Source organism: Falco peregrinus, chromosome 4 (assembly GCF_023634155.1).
Source record: "Falco peregrinus isolate bFalPer1 chromosome 4, bFalPer1.pri, whole genome shotgun sequence".
Lineage (NCBI taxonomy): Eukaryota > Metazoa > Chordata > Aves > Falconiformes > Falconidae > Falco > Falco peregrinus.
The window spans coordinates 97662930-97687056 of record NC_073724.1 but is presented as its reverse complement, the minus strand read 5'-3'; the positions used below and the strand labels follow the sequence as shown (position 1 = coordinate 97687056).

General features: G+C 38.6%; 1 protein-coding gene across 4 annotated transcripts in view; it reads left to right on the top strand.

Annotated features, from left to right (window-relative positions):
- The window catches only part of FRY (FRY microtubule binding protein), a 247907-nt gene that overhangs the window by 99516 nt on the left and 124264 nt on the right, over window positions 1-24127 (top strand). For all 4 annotated transcript variants that reach the window (XM_055802396.1, XM_027792033.2, XM_055802395.1 and 1 more), the window contains one exon: window positions 7922-8121. In XM_055802396.1, the coding sequence (XP_055658371.1) occupies window positions 8002-8121 (120 nt within the window). In that variant the 5' untranslated portion in view covers window positions 7922-8001. The remainder of the gene's footprint in view (window positions 1-7921; window positions 8122-24127) is intronic.

Sequence of the window (24127 nt, the reverse complement as noted above, 5' to 3'; positions counted from 1 at the left end):
GTGTCTTCTCCCAGTAGTTGCTTGAACAACAGTTTTAGAGAGAGTCTTCAGAGTCTGGAATTTTAAAATACAAGTTCACTGAGATTTCTAATATGTGTAGCTTTGGAGACAACTTTGTTCTACTAAGAGGGAAAATACGTTTGAGCTTTTTGCCGTATAGACTCTCTTATAGGTTTTTATTGTCTGTGCATGCATGTATCTACTGTCTCTATCTACATACTGCTGTCAGTGAGTGAACTTTTCACTGTAAAGTATTCCCTCACCTGCAAATAAGCCTTCACAGGGAATCAATTTCATGCAATATGAATATTTACCTACATATTTTGTTTACTGCTTATTTTGTATTTTTATTAAAATGGAGGAAGCTTTGCAACAGTACATTCAGTTAAGCGTAGCAGCAAAGCTCCACAGATGATACTTCCTGCCTGGGACATACATGTGCAAAAGGTTATTACCAGTCTCTCCATTCCTAGGAGAACACATGTCAGCCTCACTACAGTTGGAAGTGTAAGTGGTTTCCAGCACTAGAGAAGGAAAGCTATGTCTGCAATGCTGTGGCTTATGGCACATTTGTACAGCAGCTTTTATACGGACCTTAGAAATTGCTATAGGCCATACAATCAGGTTTCTTACATCTATTTTAATAATTAGTTTAAATTATGTTTAGGTAACCTCACAGTTGAGAAGAGGGGAGAAGTGTCTTAAAAAGGGTATATTTACACCCTGCTACATCAACTGTTAATAAAAAATGGAAAATAAGCAGTAAACAAAACCTGTAGGCAAATACTCATATTGCATGAAATTGACTCCTTGTGAAAAGTAAAGCCAACACCAATACCACCATAATGTAGGCTTTTACTTTACAAAAAGTTTTGATGTGGGACTCAGGTGTACACAGAATTCTTCCTGGTCTTTTGACTGTAAATCCTGAGAGGATAATAAACACAAAAGATCAGACATCAGTAGCATCAATTATTCATCATAAAGTCTTGTACTTTAAATAAATTTATTTCCTAGCATATATATTGCAAGACATCAATATTATATTTTACTGGTTAACTTTATGGCTTTATAGCTATTTTTTGTTGAAACATGCAAATGAATTATGAAAATAATGCTTACATTCAAATAGTGCTACTACTGCATCTAATATGCTGGAATAACATTTTCCTTGGGAATCTTAACAGTTTCTTTCACCAAGACAAAATTGGATCTGCTAAACTTCTAGTTTGTTTCTTTCAGTAAACTTTCCTTTGAATTTTACTCTCTTTGTCTGTCAAGCTCAAACTAATTGGCAATGTTCTCCTTCAAAGGGTGAAAAAGACACCATTTGGTAAACTTGGCATGTATACCATATCATTGTAAATTAAATTCTTCATGCTTTATTTAATTATGTGTTTTCTTTTTAATATTATAATTGCAGTTTTAAAACAAAACACATTTTCTTAAGAGTTATTTCAGCAGATGTATAATTATACTTAAGGATATGTGGTTTCTCACTGACTCTTGGCATGGGAAAAGAAGAGATACTGCACTGGTTTTATCGCAAGGTATTTAAACGATATGTTCTTTTGGCCCAAAGATCTTAATTACGAAACAAAACCCATCCTGTGCTGTCTCTGTGCTTTGCATTTCTATACTAATTGCTTTCAGCTTGGATTGTATGATAATACATGTGTGTGATATGCATGGTTTGTTTATGTCTAACTCCATTATCCTGTCTCATGTTCTTGGAGTGCCTGAAGTAGTTTCACTAATCTGTCAGCATAGTATGTACTTGTGGATAAATATAGCCATGCAGCCACTCTGTGAGTGGTCATCATCATACGCTGAAGCTAAAAATTACCCCTTTGGTTATGGAAAGGCTGATCTGATCCGGAGGCCTGCTCACACATTGTAGGTCTTCAGCACTTGTCTGTTAGAAAACAAAACCAAAAAACTAATAGAAATGTCTGCCTCAATGCTGAAAGATTGATAGTGAAGTATGAAACAGGATTATGAAACAACTGATTTCTTTTTTAGATTTTAGTTAGAAAGGATTCTAACTTTTCTGACTGTAGGAGTGGAACGTTTCAGGTATTCACAGGCTCATGGATATTACAGTAGCATGTTGGAGAAAATCCAGTGTGATCAGCTTTATAAAGGGGCTTGGTAGGTATGAAAATACTGCAAATACATGTTTTGGTTTATGTTATTAGTTTGTTCAGTGTTGCTATAATGTAAATTTGACACAGTTAACTAAAAAAAAATGCAATCTCTGTTTCTTCTGCTTAAGGATACTGAAAATTCAGTAACTATATTTGGCTAAAGTTGTATCCAGGGTAGCACAGACTCTTGGCTTGTGCATTATGATTGTTCTGTTTTGCTTCATCTTAGAGCTTTGAGAAAAATACTTGTAGTGTAAATCTTAGCACACACTGTCATACAGTAATTTAATTTTGTACTTGTCCCCATTATCAGCTTAGTGACTGTGACTGCGTGTGTGTCTGTGTGTGTGTGTGTTTTTACAAAAACGTATCATTGAGAAAATCTTATGGTTATGGCCTGCACTAAAAGAAAATATTCTGTAGGGGAAAAGTATCATTTGAAATATAGTTTATTGCTGATACAGTAGAAAAACAGGGAACAAGTCTTGGAAACAAGAAAATGGGTTGTTTGAGAGAAGTGGCCCTCAGACTGAATTTCACCCCAAAATGGTACAGGCATCTTATAGTTGATCAAGCATAGTTAAACTTTTTTACAGATTTTCCTAGGATAGGAGCTTTAAATGTACATACAGATTTCTAAAACTGACCTGCAGATTCCTTGCTATTGCAGGGCCCTCGGTCATCAGGGTTACCGTGGTCTCCTTCATGTTCATCACCATTCATTCTCCTTGGGAATGAGCTACTTTTCTGCAGGAGAAGGGTTTCATTTAATGCAGTATTCATGTGGTGACCAGTACCCTACAAAATGTTAAGAGTTTAGACTAAATATTTCAGTGGCCCATTCTGGTACTTCTCTTTGTAGAACATTATTATTATTATTATTATTTTGAAATCAGTTAGTAAAAACATAAATTTGTCAATTAATATTTAGAATTGAGTATAACCCCTTCCTCCCACCCTCACCAGGTATCTTCTGCATCAAACTATATGTGGTGATTTCTCATGCCAAAATTATACCTTTTATTTAATTGGCATAGTGTTGGACTGGCATAGATGGCAAAAATGGACACATCCTTTTTGTTGCTGTTTTTAAGGCCTTCATTATAATGTGTCAACATAAAAGTACCAATCATGGCTGATTTTAATGCATCTTTTTCTTAAATTTTGACTCCCTAATTTCCAGGTTTGTGTCTCAGAGGCAACATTTCTTATATAAGCTTTTTAGGGCTGTCAGTCTAGGAAAAGGAACTATGTTCTGCTAAAGCTTGTACATCATCACTATAGATGTACTATTCTAGTCACTGGGCCACATTTTTGCAATGCAAATACCAAGCATATGCAAATGCTGGAGAACTGAAAAGGTGCATTAGAAAGCCAAACCTGTCTATAATAGCTCAAGATCAATTCAGAACTCTCACACTCTCAGCAGTGTTAACTTCCACACCAAAGATGCTTAAATGGAGCTAGCATCTACCAAATGCTCTTTTAAAAATTTGAACTAAATCAATGTTATATGCCAGTCATTTCTGTAACTGCTGTAATTGCCTGTTTTCCTTTTTGTTTATCTGAGGGAAAGACTGTACAGTCCTATATTTCAGATATGAGCTAGAATAAAAATTTTTGGTGCACTGACAAATCTCACAAATAATTGCATTTCTTTATTACAGTGTGCAAATAACTGATTTTTCAGTTAGATGCCTGGAAAAAAAAAATTATATCAGCCTGTGTCACAAACCTAACAGCATAGTTGTTAAAAGACTTCCTACTAATGATGACTATGTGAATTTAAATTCCAGTATTAAAATCCTGTATGAATGCCACAATGATTGAAGATAAGGGCAGCAGCTCCCAGGTAGTGTGACGAGGGTTTCTTAAACTTCATTTTGTAAGGATGTGAGGCATGTCTGATCTCACACACTGGCTTCCTTCCTTCCATCCCTCCTGCATCTCCCTACATAGTAAATTTTAAACTTAGTAGCCAGTTTAAACAAAAATTGCCTGAGGAACAGAAGGCAAGTTTACATTTGATTAGATTCCTACAAATTCCTTCAAGAGGGAGTCTGGGATGGTTGTACTCGCCAGAGAGAAGCCGGCAGTCCAGCCCGGGTGTGTTTTCCTTGGCAGAGGCTGGCTGGCTGGCAGGGAGCCTGCTTGCCCAGCCCTGGGCACAGAGCTTGGGAGGGAGCTTGGGAATGACTCAGGGGAAGCTTGGGATGATGATGGGGGAAGAAAAAGGGCTTTTACTGCACAGACACAAATCCTTAAGAGAAATTGGTTTCACTGCTCACAAAAAACTTTTTCCTATCTGAGTGCTTGGTGATCAAACTGATTTCAGGGGTAGATGTGAGCCAGTTAAAACCATGCATTTGGCAAATATACTAATGATTATAAAAATAATGCCTGACCTAAAGGTATTTTTGGAGAAATTTCCATTACCTAGTAAATTTGATAGTCCATATAAATTTGCATTTGATCCTTTGCGTCCCACTGTCTTCATGCTTAAACTTTAGGAGAGCTGAGGTGATGATGGCAGAGCAGTAGAACTTACACTCTTCTCTCGTATCTGTTTTTTCATTACTTGGAAGCAGACTGTTATTCAGAACAACACTTTTAGAAGTATTTTTAGAAACGGTTTTGTATAATATAAAAGTAGAACTGTTGTATACACTTTGGTTTATGCAAAATGTTACAATGCCAACAAGACTCCATGATTATGCTTTAGCCCTCAAAAATCAAGTGAAACTTTGCAGGAAACAAATCTAGCAGGAAGCATCTATTGGAGTGGAAGAAGTGCTGCTGCTGTGCTAAAGAGTGGTGGCATACCTTGTCAATTAGGGGAGTTCTTTTCAAAGTAAATTATGGATGTGTTAACACTTGCAGAATAATAGCCACATGAACAAAAGCATTTCTATTTTGCATTATAGTCATATAGTGGACTTCTAATCTTTGTTTTTTTTCTAAAGGAAAACAAACATGTCCTCTTTTCTCCAATGCATCTTTGTTATTTTTCAATGCATGAGTTTTGGTTCTGATTCTGTCACATATTGAATACTCTCAAACAATAATGTAGTCTTTGGGATTTAGTTTTTTTCATTTTTTTGCAGCAATGAAGTGTTAAAGTATTTAGGAAAGATTTGAAAATCTCATTCATTCTTAAACAGTCCCACGTAATTGTCAGCTACAACAGTGGTAGTTGCAATTCTGTTCCTCAAAAGGAAAGGCTAAAGTCATTAGATGTGCAGCATCCATCACTGTAGTTCATACTTCTTTCTTGCTTTGCAGCTTGGATGCAGCATCCCATGTAACACTGTGAAATGCAATGCTATGAGGAAATGCTATAATGGTATTAGTTCACAGTATTTTCCACAGTTTGTATTGCATTATAGCACCTCTGTCCCAATCACCAACAGTGCTCACAGGTGTTACAACATTTATATTGCATTCAGAATGTGTAATGACTGGTCTTCCCAGTGTTACTTGATTTGCTGCTTTTGATCTCTCTGGCGAAGCAGACAGAGGGTGCTACCAGTACGTGCCTGAAGATCAGACGTGACTTTTATTGCCAGTAAGAGATAAGCCTGAGTATTTTGGTTTGGGAATTTTATGTGTAGAATGGTAGTATTTGAATTAGTGATATTTTGTTTCACAGAATTATAGAATAATGGAATGGTCAGGGTTGGAAGTGACCTCTGGAGATCAACTGGTTCAACCCCCTGCTCAAGCAGGTTCTCCCAGAGCAGATTGCACAGAGTTATATCCGGGCAGGTTTTGAATGTCTCCAGAGAAGGAGACTCCACAGCCTCTCTGGGCAGCCTCTTCCAGTCTCTGTCACCCTCAAAATAAAGTTCTCCCTCGTATTCAAATGGAATTTCCCGTGTTGCAGTTTGTGCCCATTGTCCCTTGTCCTGTCGCTGGGCACCGCTGACAAGAGCCTGGCCCCATCCTCCTGAGACTTGCCCTTAAGATTCTTGCAGACATTGATAAGGTCCCCTCTCAGTCTTCTCCAGGCTGAACAGGCCCAGCTCTCTCAGCCTTTCCTCATCAGGGAGATGCTCCAGTCCTCTCATCATCTTTGCAACCCTCCACTGGACCCTCTCGAGTGGTTCCCTGTCTCTCTTGAACTGGGGAGCCCAGTACTGGACACAGCACTCCAGATGTGGCCTCACCAGGGCAGAGCAGAGGGGCAGGAGAACCTCCCTCCACCCGCTGGCCACGCTCCTCCTGATGCACCCCAGGGTCCCACCGGCCTTCCTGGCCACCAGGGCACACTGCTGGCTCATGGGCAACTTGCTGTCCACCCCAACTCCCAGGTCTAGGTCCTTCTCTGCAGACCTGACTTCCCTCAGGTCAGCCCCAGCCTGTACTGGTACATGGGGTTGTCCCTCCCCAGGTGCAGGACCTCACACTTGCCTTTATTGAACGTCATTAGGTTTCTCTCTGCCCAGCTCTCCAGCCTGTCCAGGTCTTGCTGAATGGCAGCGCAGCCTTCTGGTGTAGCAATCACTGCTCCCAGTTTTGTGTCATCAGCAAACTTGCTGAGGGGACACTCTGTCCCTTCGTACAGGGCATTGACAAGTAAGTTGAACAGGACTGGACCTAGTTTTATAGTACTTGGATTGATTTTTCCTTCAGTTTTCCAGAAAACCAGTAAGTAGAGCTAAGCCTAGTACATAATATCTTGGTACTGGTTATGGGGAATTTGGAGAATCATGGGATTGTTTAGGTTGGAAGGGATCTCAGGAGCATGATTAGCCCAACCTCTGCTCACCAACTATTGATGGTTTCTCAGAAATTTGTCCAGTCAAGTTTCGAGTATCTCCCAAGAGTGGAGTTTCTACCGTGTCTGTGGACAGCCTGTATCAGTGTTTGATTGCCCCCTCACAGTGGAATTTTTTTCCCTGTATCTAACTGGAATTTCCTGCATTCCAACTAGTGACTGTTGCCTCTTGTCCTGTCACTGCACTCAAAGAAGGGTCTGGCTCCATCTGTGCCATACTCCATGAGATAGCTGAAGACTGCAATAAGATCTCCCCTTAGCCTTCTCTGCTTGAGGTTGAACCGGTCCAGCAGTCTCAGCCCATACTCCCTTGGCCTTGCTCCAGAATAGCAATTTCACTGTTGTATAGGGGAGCCCCAAACTGGACACCAGTACTCCAGATGTGATCTCAGAAATGTCAAATAGGACTGAAGGATTTGGTACTTTCCAGAAAACTAATACATAATGAACATCTTTTGGCCATGTTGTGTCTGACTCTTCATGTAAGATTTGTATTGGTGAAATGTCATTCTTGATTGACCTCAGTGTAAATGAGAGGAAAAATCAGGCCCTTTACATATCACCTTAGTCAAAAGACCAGACTCCTGACTTTTGCAAGGATAGATCAGTCTGAATAGCAATAAGGAATAAATTTGTTACTTGACAACTGAGTTACAGCTCTGGCCTGCAAGACAAAGGATAAGAAATTAGGATGTTACTCATTTAAGTGTCAGCAAGTCTTAGCATGTAGAAAAAGAGGATTGAGTGTGCACTGCATAGTTAACACTACTCAGGTTTAATGCATAAGATTTAATCTTTTATTTCTCCTTCCAGCCTAGATTATGTATATTTTACCTATAAATATACTATGGAAATCATATTTATGTGTTGTGTATTTCTTTGATTATCAACTAGTCTCCAGTTTTGCTTTGATAGTATAGTGGGCCATTGGAATGCTCTGGAAAATTGAATATGTGTTGAATTACCCAAAAGTAAATGTGCCTTTTCTACATTTCAGCTTCTCCAGTTGGTAACGGATATATCAAGCCACCTGTCCCACCTGTTTCTGGTACACAGAGAGAAAAAGGACCTCCAGCCATGTTGCCTATCAACATTGACCCAGACAGTAAACCAGGCGAATATGTCCTGAAGAGCTTGTTTGTTAACTTTACTACTCTGGCTGAACGCAAGATTCGCATCATCATGGCAGAACCTCTTGTGAGTAAAAAGAAACTCCTAAGTATTTGTGTACTTTGCTTTGAATCTATTTTTAAATCAGCTTTGCTTTCTATGCAGTGAAGGATATTTTGTTTGTAATCTGTGTTGGAGTGTGATAGTGTTTCCCAAACTGTAAGATACGCTACTATGGCAGTTAGAAGGTTGTGGGAGAGGACATAGGTGTGCAAGATATGCTGAAGGGGTGACATGAAAAGTAATGAATATTTTATTTCTGTCAGTGTGATTGAGAGGCAGAAGGGGTGTCAACCAGCATAGATTTAATGGCTGGGAGAGTGGTCACTTGAGTCAAAATAGATTAGAAAATGCTGAAATATGATAAAAACAGTATTTCTGAACATTACTGGTTTTCAGGTAAAACATGAAAATGAATAGCAGTGCTGGTTTGTATTTGAGTTCGGACAGTAGTAGATTTCATAAACTAAGTGCTATAGCACTTATTTTCCATACATGAAAAAGCATCCAGTATTTGAAAAAGGAGCTACATTACAAGGTGTCGCACAGTGATAGGGCCATTGTTATTTATTTTTTAGGGAAATTCAACATACAAGTATGTCTGTTGCAAATTTTTCATAACTGAACTTCTGGGAGTCTGCTATTTTAACTTGAGATTCATTTTATATACATTTGTGTTATTTTGATTATGGAAGAATAGCTCTGTAACTGGTATTTTAGTTCTGACAAGGTACAAATAACCAGGATCCTGTATTTCTGAGCTGTAAGGGAATCTTACAGTATTTATTAGCACAGTATAGAATACTTAGTTCAGTTCCCTATTTTCAGGTCTGGATGTTCTGAACAGTAAAATTAAGATTATCTTGATTCTGATGGCATCTGTTTAGCTTTATGTCTTGATTTAGCTTCAGAAGCATCTGATGCTTGTAAAGATTTCCAGGTTTTCCTGTGAAATGTCAGGTAGATGCAAGATGGCAGAAATACTTTACATAATTTGTAAACAACACAAAAAAAGCTGACAGAAAGGAATATTTTGACAAAAATCCAGTTTTTTCTTCTTTCATGAGTCCCCTCCAAATCACAAAAAGTAGAATGAACTGACAGTCACAGTGCAGGTCCTTAAAAAAAAAAATGCCAGCAGCTATTTATTACCAATCAGTCTTTGTGTGACACACAGGGAACATCTTTTAACATTTTAAGACAAAATATGTTGTAAAATGACAAGATCAGGGAAACGTCAATAAGAGCAGAACTGAGAACATAATTTCCTTGTGACACCTCTGTTACTCTTGAACACTAAGCTCTGCATTTTCTTGTAATATTTCAGACATAAATACGAACCAGTGACCCTGATCTATTCCCATTTCACCTTGTGTTAAGATGATTTTGAGTTGCTGTGTGTTGATGTATTATTTTTGTCGCTTTGAATATCTGAATGTTGATCTTGTCTTATTCCACAGGCTGTTCAGTGAAATTTTATTTGGTAAACTCAACATAGAATGTAAAAAAATGACAGGAGGCTGGAATGTCATTTTGTCCACATTTTCAGAACATATTTCTTACAGGGGCCTAACCGTGAGACCCTAACAATAATTAAATGACATATATCTTACTAATACTAACAGAACTTACAAGGCACGGCATGCTGATGTTTTAGGGTGAATGTGACAAATGAGTAAGCAGGATTTTGTAGACATTCAGTCAAAGTGATCTTGAAATAATTAGGTTGTAATGAAAGAAGTGACAAGGGAAAATGGCAAAAACTATTCTGAAACAATGGCTAAGAATTTAAGTTCACCCTTTTTGTGGGGCAGCTGTTGGATTTTTAGCAGCTCTGTTCCGTTCCCACATTTCTACTCTACTGACTAGAACTGTGACCAGAAAGTCCCAGGGATTTGCAGGACAAATTTTATAAATTGATGGTGCAGAGCCACCCTTTGGCCTTTTTTCACAATAGGTAGTCAGATGTTGAGCTCTTTGAAGATTCTGTTCTAATTAAACTCAAACGAACTTCAAAGAAAATCAGACTTGCAAAGTGCTCTAACAGTGAGATGTTTCTAGTCTGAATTCTTTTAAGTCATTACAAGATATGACAGTTTAATTTTATAATGAGTGATAAATACTTAAGATATCTTTTAGAGAAGCTAAAATGATCTGTTTATAATATAATTGCTTTTTCCTCTGTTTTATCACATCTAGCTCACATTCAAGCTCTGAAGTTACTATAGGATTAAAGACTTACTGATAGATATTTTACCTAGATATTTCTCTTCATACACACATTTTGCCTGCTTATCCTTTCCGATTATAATGACAGTTGTTTTTATGATTTTTTTATCTCAGATTCTTTGGGTTCTCTTTCATTTTTTCTTTCTTTCTTCTGTGATGTACACAGAGCCCAACTGTAAATTACAGTGTTCTGACAACTATGGTGAAAACATAGGTTTGTGTCCCACCATGAGCTGCAGATGCTAGCAAGGCCCAAAACTTTTTGTTGTTTTCTAGGGCAGCAGTGAAGGGCATAGCACACACACACACACACCCCCGCCCTTCTGCAGCCTCATGAGACCTCGGCTGGGATAGCAAGATTCCAGCGGCAGAGAAAGCAGAGGGTAATGTCACCTACTCCTCCTGCTGCCTTGGCTGTCAACCAAGTATGATTTGACATTTTGGTTACTGGATCTGGCAGTGATCATCAGAAAAAGCGCTCTCCCCAGTTATTACGTTTTCTAGGCATGAATCTAATATCAGCTCTCCGCTGCTGAGTCTTTAACAAATTAGAATGGAAACCTTTTATTTCTAGATGTGAGAGATTTTTTTAACTTTGTCTGGGGAGTATTTTATTTGGAATTTCAGGTCAATTTTTTTTGCCTTTTAGCATCTCTGAAATATAACAAACATTTCAATAATTACATTAAGTTCACAATTATGTGGCTAATTTTTAATGATTAAACTACTGTACCCAGATGGTTGAGTTATATTAATCCAAATTAAAGGTATTTATTGGAAGGGATTTTCCAGTCTATAAAATTGAATTCACATAAATGAAATGTAAATAATTTCTTCTTGATAACCTTTAATAATTTCCTGTTTTTTTCTGTAAATAACGGTTTTCCTTTATAGTGAATATTAAGAATTTTTCCTGCATACCTTTTTTCATAGCTGATTGTGTTCATATTTAATTTTTATCTATTTATATTGTAAAACTTCTCTACATTGCTTCACTTACAAACACAATTTGATATTTTATTACTGCTGAGTTTTTTTCAAGCAGTGGTGACCTTAAAATGAAGCTAGAATGAGGAACCCAGGGAAATATTTTGCCAGTTCAAATGATAAAATGTGTTGACATATCTTAGCACTGTAAGGAAAAAAAATAGGAAATAGTTTCCTTTTTAGGACTGTTGATTACCACTTAGGGTAATACTTCATCCTGTGCATACTGATTAGGCTAATCTTTAAATACGGCTTTCAGCAATACTTACACACAGCTGTAGGCATTGATAAAACATAGTGAGCTACAGGCATTGACAGTGGTTAATGGTTAATTTAGCTGTTGGTAAACTTTCATTATGCTTTTCTCCTGCAAGCATCTTCTTTTACTGAGCTTGTCTAAATTCAGGATCTCCCTGAATACCGAACTCAGGAAGAGAATTCACTCATTACAGGATTAGGACTGTAAGCATATTCGTGTATTCTGCCTTTAACTTTCTATTTTTATTAGGTAGGTTTTAGCTCACCGTTGGAAAAAAATCTGAAAGCAGTGATGTGGTTGATACTAGTGTATTTATTACTTCCATTTCATTAGAAGCTCAAAGACATTAACATACACATCTATTTCAAAACTGGGCTGGTGATAACAGCCAAGCAGGTGGTTAGGAAGACTCTGAAAGGGCAAGAATAATGTATGTTTGTTTTTGCAACCAACCAACAGGTAGGGTGGCACTGTTATGCAATTACCTTTAATCTGGGCTTCACTTTATCTAGGCAAGAGAAGAAATATGCGAAGGACAGACTTGGAAGAAAAGGAAGTAGAAGGTATTTTGGTTTCTGAGGACTGGGCTGTGCAACTATTAAAATGTATACAGACTATAACAATACCAGGCAGTTTTATCCCACAGCTGTAATGTAGAATTTTCTGGTTTACATGGACTAAAATTCTAGCTGCATCACATGAGTAATGACTCTTTTGTTGTTATCTATAATAAGGCACATTAACATTACACATTTTTTATGTTTGAAGTCTGCATATATAGTTTGACATACACAGGGGCTTTGGACACCTGTTCTTTCACACTGCACAGATGATGGCTTGTTGAATGGGCAGATCTATGTCTGTCAGTCACAGAACAGTCTGGAGGACCAAGGACAGTCATTGTCCTCAGGAGAAGGCCCATCCCCTAGTGCTCCCAGGAAGTGTCTGTTCAGCAGAGTTTCTTTCCTGCAGGTTGCTGACTGGATCCCAGGTCAATTTTTTAGACTGATAGTTGGCCTCAGTATTTTATTCAACTCCTAGCCATATCTAAGGACTAAGTTTGATTTCTGCCTGGATTGTCCCCTTAGTTCTGTTTCTTTCTACTCAGACTTACCAGCAGCTAACTCCTCTGTTTCAAGAAATCAGTTAAGCAGAACAATGGTCTCAGTCATCATTCTTCCATCGTTCACTTATCAACCTTCGTTGGAACTTCGCTGGCTCTCCAAGTATAGTCCAGTACTCAAAACCCCGCTCTGCCCATGGGCCAGTGAAGCCCAAACTAGGCCAGATCAGCTTGTTCTTTACCCCAGTAGTGAGAGAGGCAGCTAAGTCTGGGAGATATCATCAGTGAAATAAGCATGCTCTACTCATGTACTCAAAAGATGTGAAGGCACAAACACATGGGAAAAATCAAGCTTCAGTACTGAAGATGGAGAGCATCAATACAGCGAAGGCAACTCCAGTGGCATAAAGAGCCTTCACTTCCCCTTCCACTCATCACCTCAGAAGTAATATCTCCATCTAGTTATCTCAGCACGTATCTCAGGCTGAGACCTGTAGCAGAAGCCAAGTGTAGAGCAGTAGTCCTTGTAGGGTAGCTAATCTTGAACCTCAGGACAGTTATCTTCCTGAAAGACCTGGAAAGGTTTGTGTGATTGAGGCAGCGGTGACAGATGAGACATCTATGTAATTCAGGGGGGACACGTCGTAGAATTGAAACATGGGAGGGAAAGAGTATGAAAGACACAGCTGGAAAAAGAGAGGAAGAGACAAATGTAGGGTTTCAGAAGTAATCGTGGGGATTGCAGGAGGATGGAGACAGGATGCAGCGTGGGTCAGCAGCATCCATACAAAACTAAGGGAAAATGTTCATGCCATTTTAGCAACAAGGAAGGAAAAGGACACAGTTTTGCATAGCCATTGGCATTGGCAATTGCAGCTAGATACAGGTCCATAAAAATACACTTTAGAGCCAGGCAATGTCAACAGCAGATTCCTCAGTGATTTCAGGGTTTCCATAGCGGAGCATGCGGGTAGAATGCTGTTTGAGGTTTCAGATACCATGTGATGGCAAAACTCTCCAGGACACCCACTGTCTCTGGGCTTTGCTGCTGCATGAATGCAGTTGGAGGATAGTCAATGGCACATATGATGGTACAGATCGCTAAGAGGATTTAACATTGGAAGGCAGATTCAATCCAAGGTCACTGAAGCTGTCACTCTGTATCACGTGTTGACCAATGCTTGCAAATATAGCAGACAATCTACCACATGCCCCTAATCACATTTTTGTGTCATTTAAGAATATTGGTTATTACCACTATCCAGAAAATGAAAGTTGTACTACAGTCATCTCAGGTCAGTTTTATCACTGGTCTGTCAGTGAAGGACAGAAAGAAAATCATGTACTTCAGTAGCATTCTTGCCAGGTAAGTAGCAATGAATTAAAGAGGTATCTTTCCATATATTCACAACAGCGTCATCCTTTGCATGCTTTCAGACTCCTGTTTGAAGTCAGTGAAGTACTGCTTCATCAGGAATGAGCTAAGTTTTTAAGTTTAAATTTATGTGCTCTTTTCTGGGCATGAGTCTGGCGTGGTACAGTTTACACATCAGGCAGCTCAAATTACACTATTATTTGCCCTTGCATATCTGGTGGCGTGACAAATATGAGAAATACTTAAATACTTTCACAGTTTGGAAATCCACCCGATGAGGTGTTGTTTCCTTAGCTGGGCAAGTAGTACAGGTGGAAGCTATGGCTTTTATGGCCATCATACTTGTAGTAAAAGAACAGTGGAATGATGTTAGCTCTGCAAGGGCACCCTGGCATCTAGAAGTCTGTCAGACCGCTACCAGTAACTGGGGAAAAAAAGGCTTCAGATCAATTCACCTGGGGATGCATCTGTTATGGTGCAGTTACAGCCTTTGAGATAAACACATAGCCAAGAAAGCCCAAAATAAAGGAAGTTCGAAGAAGACTGTTGACAGTCATCAGAATTTCTGGAGTTCACTTTTAAAACTATACCTTTCCTCATCTATCAGTCTATTCTACCTAAACAGATGCCTAGCTGATGACAGTAAGTAGCTACCTGATGTTAAAAGCAGCAGTGGCTGCAGGACAGCAGACCATTAGTGGGGTCAGTAAGCTGTCATTTATTACCCCTGGTTGTCTGAGGCTTAAGAGAAAGTGGTTTCTGTTTACAGCTCTCAGCTGTGCCTGGAGCAGCCTTGCAATTACAACTCTAAATTTATTCAAGTCAACTGATAAGGGCTTCCTATAGTTTTGATTAAATCAGATCAGATTACTCTGAATGGGTAACCAGCAGTCAGCGCCTTGAGCGCACTAATAAGCCTTAATGGTCTCCTCCGAGTCTTGCCCACCCCTGCCCACAGCCCAGGACCCCATTCCAGGTGCCTGGGCTGAACATCCCAGCCACAGCCACGTCACAGCAGGGCTGGTCTCCAGCTCCCCACAGCCCTGCCCAGCCACCCCCCTGCCTGAAACAAGCCAGGAGTCTTTCTGGCACAGCCATGGCTCAGTACTCAGTAGTTGGTGGGGTATCTGTCCTGCCTGGTCATAGAGTATCCTGGATGTAGATGTCCAGACATGCGTTCTCCATTTTACTCTGCTGTACATTTTAGCAGAGATCTGTTGCCAGTCCTCTATTTTCATTCCTAAGGGTTGCATATGTGGGAAGCTTGCCCACCCTTCCCAGCCTCTCTGCTTTTATTTTTACCAGTTTACCATTTTGCCAGTTCCTTACAATTGCATTAAAAGAAGGAACCTCATCTACTGCTTGGAACCCAGAGATCCCCTAAATCCTTGTAGCCCTGCACCCACCATGGGCTGGAGGTTTGACCGAAGGTGAGGACAGTGCTCTCATAATAACTCGGAGAATGTGATGAGCTTAAGAGAGGAGCAACACATCCCCCATTCTCTGCAGGAAAAAAAAAAGCTTCCTGCATTTTTCTACCGTGGCCTTGCACAGAAGAAATAACTTTGCTCTTCATAAATCAGTTGGTGTAAAACTCTTTGCATATAGGATTGGAGCGTCAGTTAACTTCTTTGCTTAGGAAACAAACATGTACCAAATGACCAGGGTACATCAAGGTCAGGGAAGAGCATCCTCTCACTCTCTGCCAGCTCTCAGAAGAAGTGTCAGAGACGGAAAGGAGGGAACAGTACTGTTCCACTTACACACTTTTGACTGCAGTAACTTTATCTCCTACATCTATTTAATTGACCACTGGATCTTTCAGGTTTTCCATTCCACAGAGGTCTGCTGTCACAAAAACCTTTTCTTCATAGAAGTGATTATTATAGGCATACCACTGAATTAATATTTTTTAAAAATACTTGTATTGGCTGATGAAAAGCACCTAGCCTAACCACCTTGATGAACAGCTGGAACAGGGCTTTGAATAGCAGTTTCATGCAAAGGTCTTAACGTGGATGTGGAAGTCAAGATCTCCATACTCTTGTGTTCTTACAATGCTAAAAATAAGTTGCATACAAATCACTGTATCAAATGTTTTTTCAGAGCATCATGTTTATTCCAGTCTCACAGGCTCATAGATGAAAGATATTGAACTCTCCTACTGCATCTCATCACACCGCTCTTGACTGAAGCCTTATACAAAGAATCATTAATTATTAAGAGTATGACTCCAGAAAGCATTTTTCCTGGCTTCACATCGAGAGCAAGGTGAAAACTGTTTTCAGGGAGTATGGCTTGGGCTGGGTGTCTGTATTTTGAGCACATTTGTGTTCCTGTTATGGAGAAACCTTTTTATGAAAATGCATTGTAATGGGTCTCAGCACAAACAACAGAAGGAGAAATAGGTATTTACTTAATGCGGTTTGAGAAGTAAATCATACATATCTCACCTTGAAGCAAATGCATCATATAAGCAAAAAACCCTGTCTTTTTTGTGTGTGTCTTGCTGTAGTCAGGCTTTATAATGTAATAACCGTCTTGTGTTCCAACTCAACAGTTTTATTACCGCTGCTTCCTGTAACAGACCTTTCTCATTTCATTAATACCATTTTTATTAGTTCAGCAATGACTGACTTAAAATGGCTTAGAGTTTTTTTGAACATTCAAATTTACAATCAAGTATCAGTTTAGTTGATAACTCCTTTAGGAGTGTAAATCACTGAATCTGTAATAATTGATTATCAGTATAGAAGTTGGGAGTATTGATAGTGTCGCACTTAACCCATGTAAATCATTAGTTGGACTTGGGACTACTAATAAACTCAGTCCTGTACCTAAAATTCAATTAGCACTGTCTTAGTTCATCCATTGTATTAACTGTATAGGCCTTCCTCAAGCTGTACATCATGGTCCTTTCATGAATTTTCATCATAAGTACAGATGCCACTAAAACTTAACATATTACCTGCCCCAGCAAACTGGGTTCCAATTAACAAAATTTTATCTTCTTACATTGGAAGTTTTTAAGTTAGAATCTGTCAGTCTACTTATACAGGTCTATGATGGAACTGTTGTCAACATTAAGTATCCACACTTTGTTTCTAGGTGCTCTTTTAAAATTTATCAAACATACAGTTTGTAAAATTCACCTCTTTTTCTCTACACCATAGTACTGGAGTAATTAAAATCAGGGAAACCCAAGGGAAAGTATTATGATAGCCCACCTTACAACTTGCAGGTGTTTAGACAGAGGATTTTTATGTGTTCATTAAGTTACAATTTTTAAAAGGAATTCCTATTAACACAAACCTGAAGATAAACAGCCAATAAAATTTCCTTTCTCACTTGTGCTAGAGTCTGCCTCAGACTTCAGTAAAGTCATCCTTAGTACTCTTTTCAAGCTTTCAGATTTTACAAATGCATGTATTTAAAATATTTCTTTTGGAACTTGTCAACTGGTAGCCATCAGCTTATTTGGGTTTATAATATCTTAGTAAAAGGCTTTTTTTTTTTTTAATTCTTACCTACAGAAGAGCATTTTATGTCACAATGGAAAATATTAGAGAAGATGCAAATGCTGAGAGCAGTAGGCGTTTTGTTTTGAGAGGGGTTTTTTTGGCAGTTACCCATTTATCTGTAAACAGCGTTTAACCTTTGTTTAAAGTTTGTGATTGTTTATTATCCACACTGAGTTCAGGTCATGTCTGGAAATTTTTCTACTGTTCAGGTAAGAATGTCAGAGTTTTTGAGTTGTTTGCAGAAGGTAACTGAAAGAAAGAACTTTTTTGTTTGTTTTCTGTAAGGGGTTTTTTTCAGGTTCCATGCTATTTTGGGAAAGTTGCAGTGCTAATTTTTGCACTGTGCATCTAATAGCTTAGAAAGCAATCTATAATTAAGTGGGCTTATGTCTCTCTTCAGGCTGCTTGGAATTTACATCTGTAGAGTATTCATTCTGAAAATGTTTGTTGTTTCTTTGGCTTGTTTGGCTGTTTTTTCTGATACATCAGTTACTTCAGATTAAACATTCTCATAACCAAAATATCTGAGTGCCCGCATTTTAATTTTGTTGCTAGACAGCATAGGTAAAAGATGCCTTTTGAAAACAATGTGATAGTCAGACAAAAATTAGCCTGTAATACCTGATGTGATGACATAAGCTATCATTGAGTCAGAGCAGTACATGACGTGGTGGCAAAGAGGCAAGAGTCAGAGCCAGTGAGTGAAAACCTGTATTTGAAGCTGAACTGATGTTTCCATACATAGTTTTGTATTCAGCAGCACAGCAGTACTGGGCACATCTTTTTACACATGAATGAAACAAGAGCTATTACAAAGAAAAAAGCAATTGCGTGAAGAAGTAATAGTCTGAGTAGTACTGAGCCTGTCTTCTAAACATGCACCTTTCATTATTTTTATGCAATAACTATAACGCCAAGTAGGTTTTTGACCTGAGTTTGCTAAAATAAAAATTTATGGGAGATGTAAAATGCTTTTACATACATTTCGTAGTCACTTGAAATGCTTTTTTTCTCCATATGAAATACCTTGTACAATTAGCATTGCTTTTTTACTTACTTTTCAAAATTACTTGATGTTCATCAGTTTAACGTTTTTGCAGTCTTTAATATTGTCTTATGCAGAATTGTGGTGTTTCTTGAAGCTATATTATCATATCTTTTTTATTATGTTTGCCTTTAGAACTTCCTTTGGTGTATGCTTAGAATTTCAAAGTTTAATAAAGGAAATCCTATTTTCTGTTTATTTTACTATCTGTGTACCATGGTCACTGACGCAGCCTCTTAAAAGAGGTATCTAGCAGCTAATTGATGCTAAGCAGAGCAGCAAGAAAATGAAAGATTCTGTTGTCATCCACTGAACCGGTAATTTATATTTTTATGCATGAGGACCTGCTGACTTGCAAAGAATGGTTGTGACAGGACACTAATTGCCTGTTTCATAGAAGTTCCAGGTGTGAGACATTTGGGAGACGATCAGAGGAAACAAATTGTGCTTTTCAGTCAAAAAGCTTGGCTCTCTTAATTGCTTAGATATAAATTAACTAGGCTTCCTAGGGTGGTGGTGAGAATTCCCAAATAGTAAAAAGGTAAGTAAGAGATGAAAAATATTTCCCAAGACATCCTGTGCTATTTTCAGTATGACAGCTTTTTTTATGGGACCATAGACTGTTCTATCAGTTTTTGAGAGGGCAAAACAGAAGTGAATACTTGTAAGTTCAGCTGCATGAACCTGCCCAATGCAGGATCAGCACAGATCCGTTCCGGGAGGGAGGAGGTAGGAGCACACAGCTGAAGTGGAGGCAGGGACCAGACAAACTGTCCACAAGGCAACAAGTTGGTAGTTCAGGTGCATCTGAAGGGTCCATGCGCCTCTGTGGAATAAAGTTGCATGTGCTTAGCCTTTAACAAGCAAATAGGTATCATAGCATTTTCTCCTAGATGATACAGATAATAATCTACGCACCACGTCAATGCAAGATTGACAGCGATATGTTTTCCAATACCTGTATATATTATATATATATATATATATATATATATATATATATATAAAAACCAATGGCAAAATAAAAAATCTGGTATCTTTGATCCAGCTATTTTTGGAGCAGACCTTTTCCTACAAAACACCACTTTCCTTTCCTGCTGAAAAGAATGTAAGACAAAGATGCTGGGGGGAGGGGAGGTGTGTGTGTTGCCATAATGATGATTCATTGTAAGCAGGAAAGAATTACACATGGGGATTTTTTGGTTCTTAAGACTGCACTTCATGCATTTTATATATATTGTAGCTGTAGTATGAATGTGGTCTATGTCTGCTCTGTTTTATGTGAAAAGGTCAGTTCTGCTGTTTCTTTTAGGGAACTCTTCCATCCTATCAGACTACTCAGTAGAGTATGTGTAGCTGCTTTTTAGCATGCATTGCAAAACTTACGTTTTGTATCAAAATATCCTTTTATCCTCCATGCTCTTATAAAAATATAGGGTTTACAGTACTCTGTCAATACAGTACCCTGTCATAATTCAGTAGGAATAATGTGCCTAATAGTTGCTGAGGTTAGAAATAACTCTAAGGGGCATTATATATTATTATAACATGGCATGGTGAAGCTTAATAGGCACAACATCCTTTTTTTTTCATGTTTCCCTGAACACTCAGTTCTGTGACAAGTGGTCAAGAAGAGCTATTCCTGTGCAAATTTACCCAATTATGTTTGTGTAGCAGCCCTGAAAAAGCATTAATGTATTAACCATTAAAAGTAGCTAACATTCTTTGGAGAAATGTTTTAGTGTGCCCATGTGAATAGACGGTTTGACCGATCTGTTATTTTTTAGATAAATTATAAATATTACATTTAGTTGATGTGTGTAGATGTGTTAAAATATACATTTTCCATTGCATGTTCAACATAGTCTATTCTATTCTGTTAATGTTTTCAAAACAGCAGTGGGGCAGAGGAAGGAAATTAATTTTTAGGTGAGCATTTTGGTTTGTAAACATTGGTGATGCAAAAAGTTTAGATAGTTTTATTGAAAAACAATAGTTTCAAATATTATTTGCAAAAATGTCTTTGCTGATCTTTACTGCTTATCTCTAATGTGTATTCATGTCATGGGAGTTTCCAGCATGAACAAATACAGAGTGTACAATTGAAGGCAGCACTTCAAACAAGAAATAAGGATGTTTAACTTGGTGATTAAAAATGGAAATGTTATATTGAGAGCCCATTCTTCTGAAATTTTCTGATGTTTTTTATAGCACAGAAAGGTACGGGCTCTTTCAGATTAATCAAAACTTTTTTTATTCATATTTTGTGGATGTAGGCTTTGGCTCCAAATTCAGCCTACCTATTCATCCAAGATTTGGAAGACATTTCTGTAGCATGTATTATAGCTACAGAGACTCAAACAGTCAACTCATAATGTAAAAGGGCCTCTTTGCCATTTCTGAACTGGGTGGGCAAGAAAATAAATAAAAATAAAATAGTGCCTTGAGGCTGGAAAACATTTTTAAGATTTTTTTTTAAACTTTTAAATAAATGTATCTCCAGAGTAAACAGACTGTTATGGAGTCTATTATTTAGAGGCAATTTCACTTTAATATATGTTTTAACCTTGCCTTTGCCAGTCCTGAACCTTTGGTATATAATGAAAATGGCTACCATGAGTATAAATATGTTTTATATAGTAGCTGCCATACCAACAATGTGGAAAGTGCTGTATTAAATGAAATGGTAAGATTTGTAAGGATATTAGAATGAAGTGGTATAGAATAGGCAAGTTGTTTACAGTAGATGAGAAGAAATTATCTATTGCCTAAAGAAAAACCTGCTGTTTTTAAAGAACACTTGAAGCACTTGCGTGTAGTTGAGCTGTCTTTGAATTTACTCAGCAGCATCTTCCTGAGATGGTTACTTGTCACCCTCACTGTGCAAGCAATCATCCTTTTATATATTAGAAGCTCTTAAACGCCAAAAACCGTATTTGTATCTGACCCTTCATCTTCATTCGGCTCATTATCTATTCAGTACTCATCATTAGGAATAAAGTAAATAGTAATAGCTCCTACTTTGACTTCTCTCAAATCTCCAAGCTCCAAATATAATTTTCCATGGTTATTGCCATTCATTGCAACAGGGGTGCAAGGAGTTGCTCTGACATGGGCAGCTCGCTCCCAGAACAGCGGGTATGTGCAGAGACACTTGGCTTCATGGGGTCAGCTTGAGTCCAGCTGGGCTGAGCTGTCACTGCAGTCACGGCAGGCAGTGTCAGTGGCAGCGCTGTAGCTGGAAAGAGTCGAGGAAAAAGCAGCAACAGCAGCAACCCGAACAGGGGGATGAAGAGGAGGCTGAGACAGCTGCAGCAGCAGCTGCTGCCTGGCAGGAGTACAAGGAGAGGGGAAACAGCAGGAACTACAGTAGGTGCAGGATGGGATGAAGGGGAGAAAAAGGCCTAAGTTAAAGCCCCAGACTAGAGACATTGAGAAGTTATGGCGGCAGCACCCTTCCTGGGTTTTGATGGGTGTCCTTGGCTGGTCTCCATCCCAGGGCTGTCTTCTGCTATGACAAAGTCTTGCATGGCCCATGAATGTACCATCGCTAGGGAAGCCCTGGTCTAGTTGCCTGTAAGAGGGAAAGAGATGAGTGGTATTGCCTTGCCAAAATGGAGGGGGGATCTTCACTGACTCAGAAGCACAGCCCCTGGGGAACATCATCATTGGAAACTCAGGTAGTTGTGAGGTGTGTCTGTGCTTCCAGAGATAGGGGACAGGTGATTAGGACACTTTCAGATTTGCAGTTCCAGACCTGGGTTCCCAGAGCATGTTTTGTCTCATTTAATTGTGCCACCTTACAGATAAACATGTGACAAGGAATCTCACACCTTATTTCTGCCTGAAACACTGGATGCATTTCTGCAGGATTTTAGATACTACTGTGAAAGCCAAACATTGCAGCGTCGGGTATGAGAACACAAGACTGCTGCATGCTAAAGCATTATTGAAACAGACCTTTAAAAACTTGTCTGTGGTAGCACAAGTCTTTTGTAACAGAATCAGAAATTTAATTAAAAAAAAAAAGAAGATTGTTGGGGTTTTTTTCTAAGCTGCACTAATTCTCAGTACATTGATTTGTCCAGGACTCATGAAAACTTAAGGAATCTTTTTCTTTCTAAAGTAATCGAACACTGCTTTTGAAAGTTCATCTGCTGTCCTTTTCACTGTGGGACAATAGACAAAAGAAGTATTGTCTTCCATGGACACAACTAGGTGGGGTAGCACAGAGTTACTGATTAAGGAGGACTGCAGGTGGGGTAGTGTCCTGTCTCTTTCTGGGCTAAAGGGTTTTACTGTGTCTGTTCATTACCAATAATCTGCCATAAAGTTCTAATTAATAGTTGCCTTAATGTCACTTGAAGGAGTCACTTTAGACATTAGAGATAACAATGAAAAATATTAACGACTGTCCTGGATAAATCAGTGACTCAGTAGAAAACATTTTGTTGATTTTTCTATTTGGTAGGTAGTCAGGGGATACTGTGGTCACCCTGCAGCCAGCCTCCTTGCCAGCTGGCATTATAAATGGATCAGCATAATTAATTTCAAAATCAGTCGGCAGATTATACTGGGTAACACTTTCTCCAGAGAGAAACATGAAATAATAGAAGGCTTTGGACTGCCTCAAGTCTCTCCATTCCATTATCTCAGCAGCTTTACAGTTTTCTTTGTTTTGCATCTCACATCCCCTGGCAGTGACAGTGTTTTGCCTGATACATTAACAGATGCTCATGAGTGTAATAGTTTGCTGAAAGCTGAACAGAAAATCTCATGCTGAGCTGGTGGGAGAGCCCTGATCTTGCAGCTGTAGAAGAAGATGCATGATTTACTAATGAATAAGGCACTGGCACATTTCAGACACCAGCAACAGCAGTACAATTCAGCACAGAATTGTGACGGTGACATATTTTTTCAGACTGTCGTCTGGCTTCATGTATTGTTTATTTTCAGTGTGGTTTAGGAGATTCAGGTTTTGTACACTGTTGCATTTTTCAATGAACTATGTACTTCTACATGCCTCAGTAATTGAGCCTGTGGCACCAAAGCCATAAAGGTAAATGGATGTTCACACATGGGTACTCCTTCTGAGATCGGCAGTTCTCCTTGGCCTTCGCAGGTACTCTGAGAATGTGTCCTGAAAATTTGCTTCCATTCCAAAAATGAGGGTTTTTTTTTATTTTCAGTAATAATTTCTTCCACAATTATGTTCCTTAAAAATGAACTCTATGGTATGGGATCCTTCTAAAATCACTTTCTTTCAGTATGCACTGCGTGATGCACTGTATCTATGGACATGTTTGTATTGCCGGGTAGTAGTACAACAGGTAAGTACATCATGTACCTAAATAGAGCTCCTTGGTTTTGTAGTAGAGGAAATAACAGGTGTTTTTTATGATTTTGAAAGAATTTATCATCAGTGTGAGCACCAAGTAACTCAGGTGTAATAGCTGGTTAATCCTTTAATTTCTTGGAAAGACACTAAAGACATCATGTCAGTATTAGGTCATATTTATGCAGAGGTCTCCTTTGCATATGAAACAAATGGTAG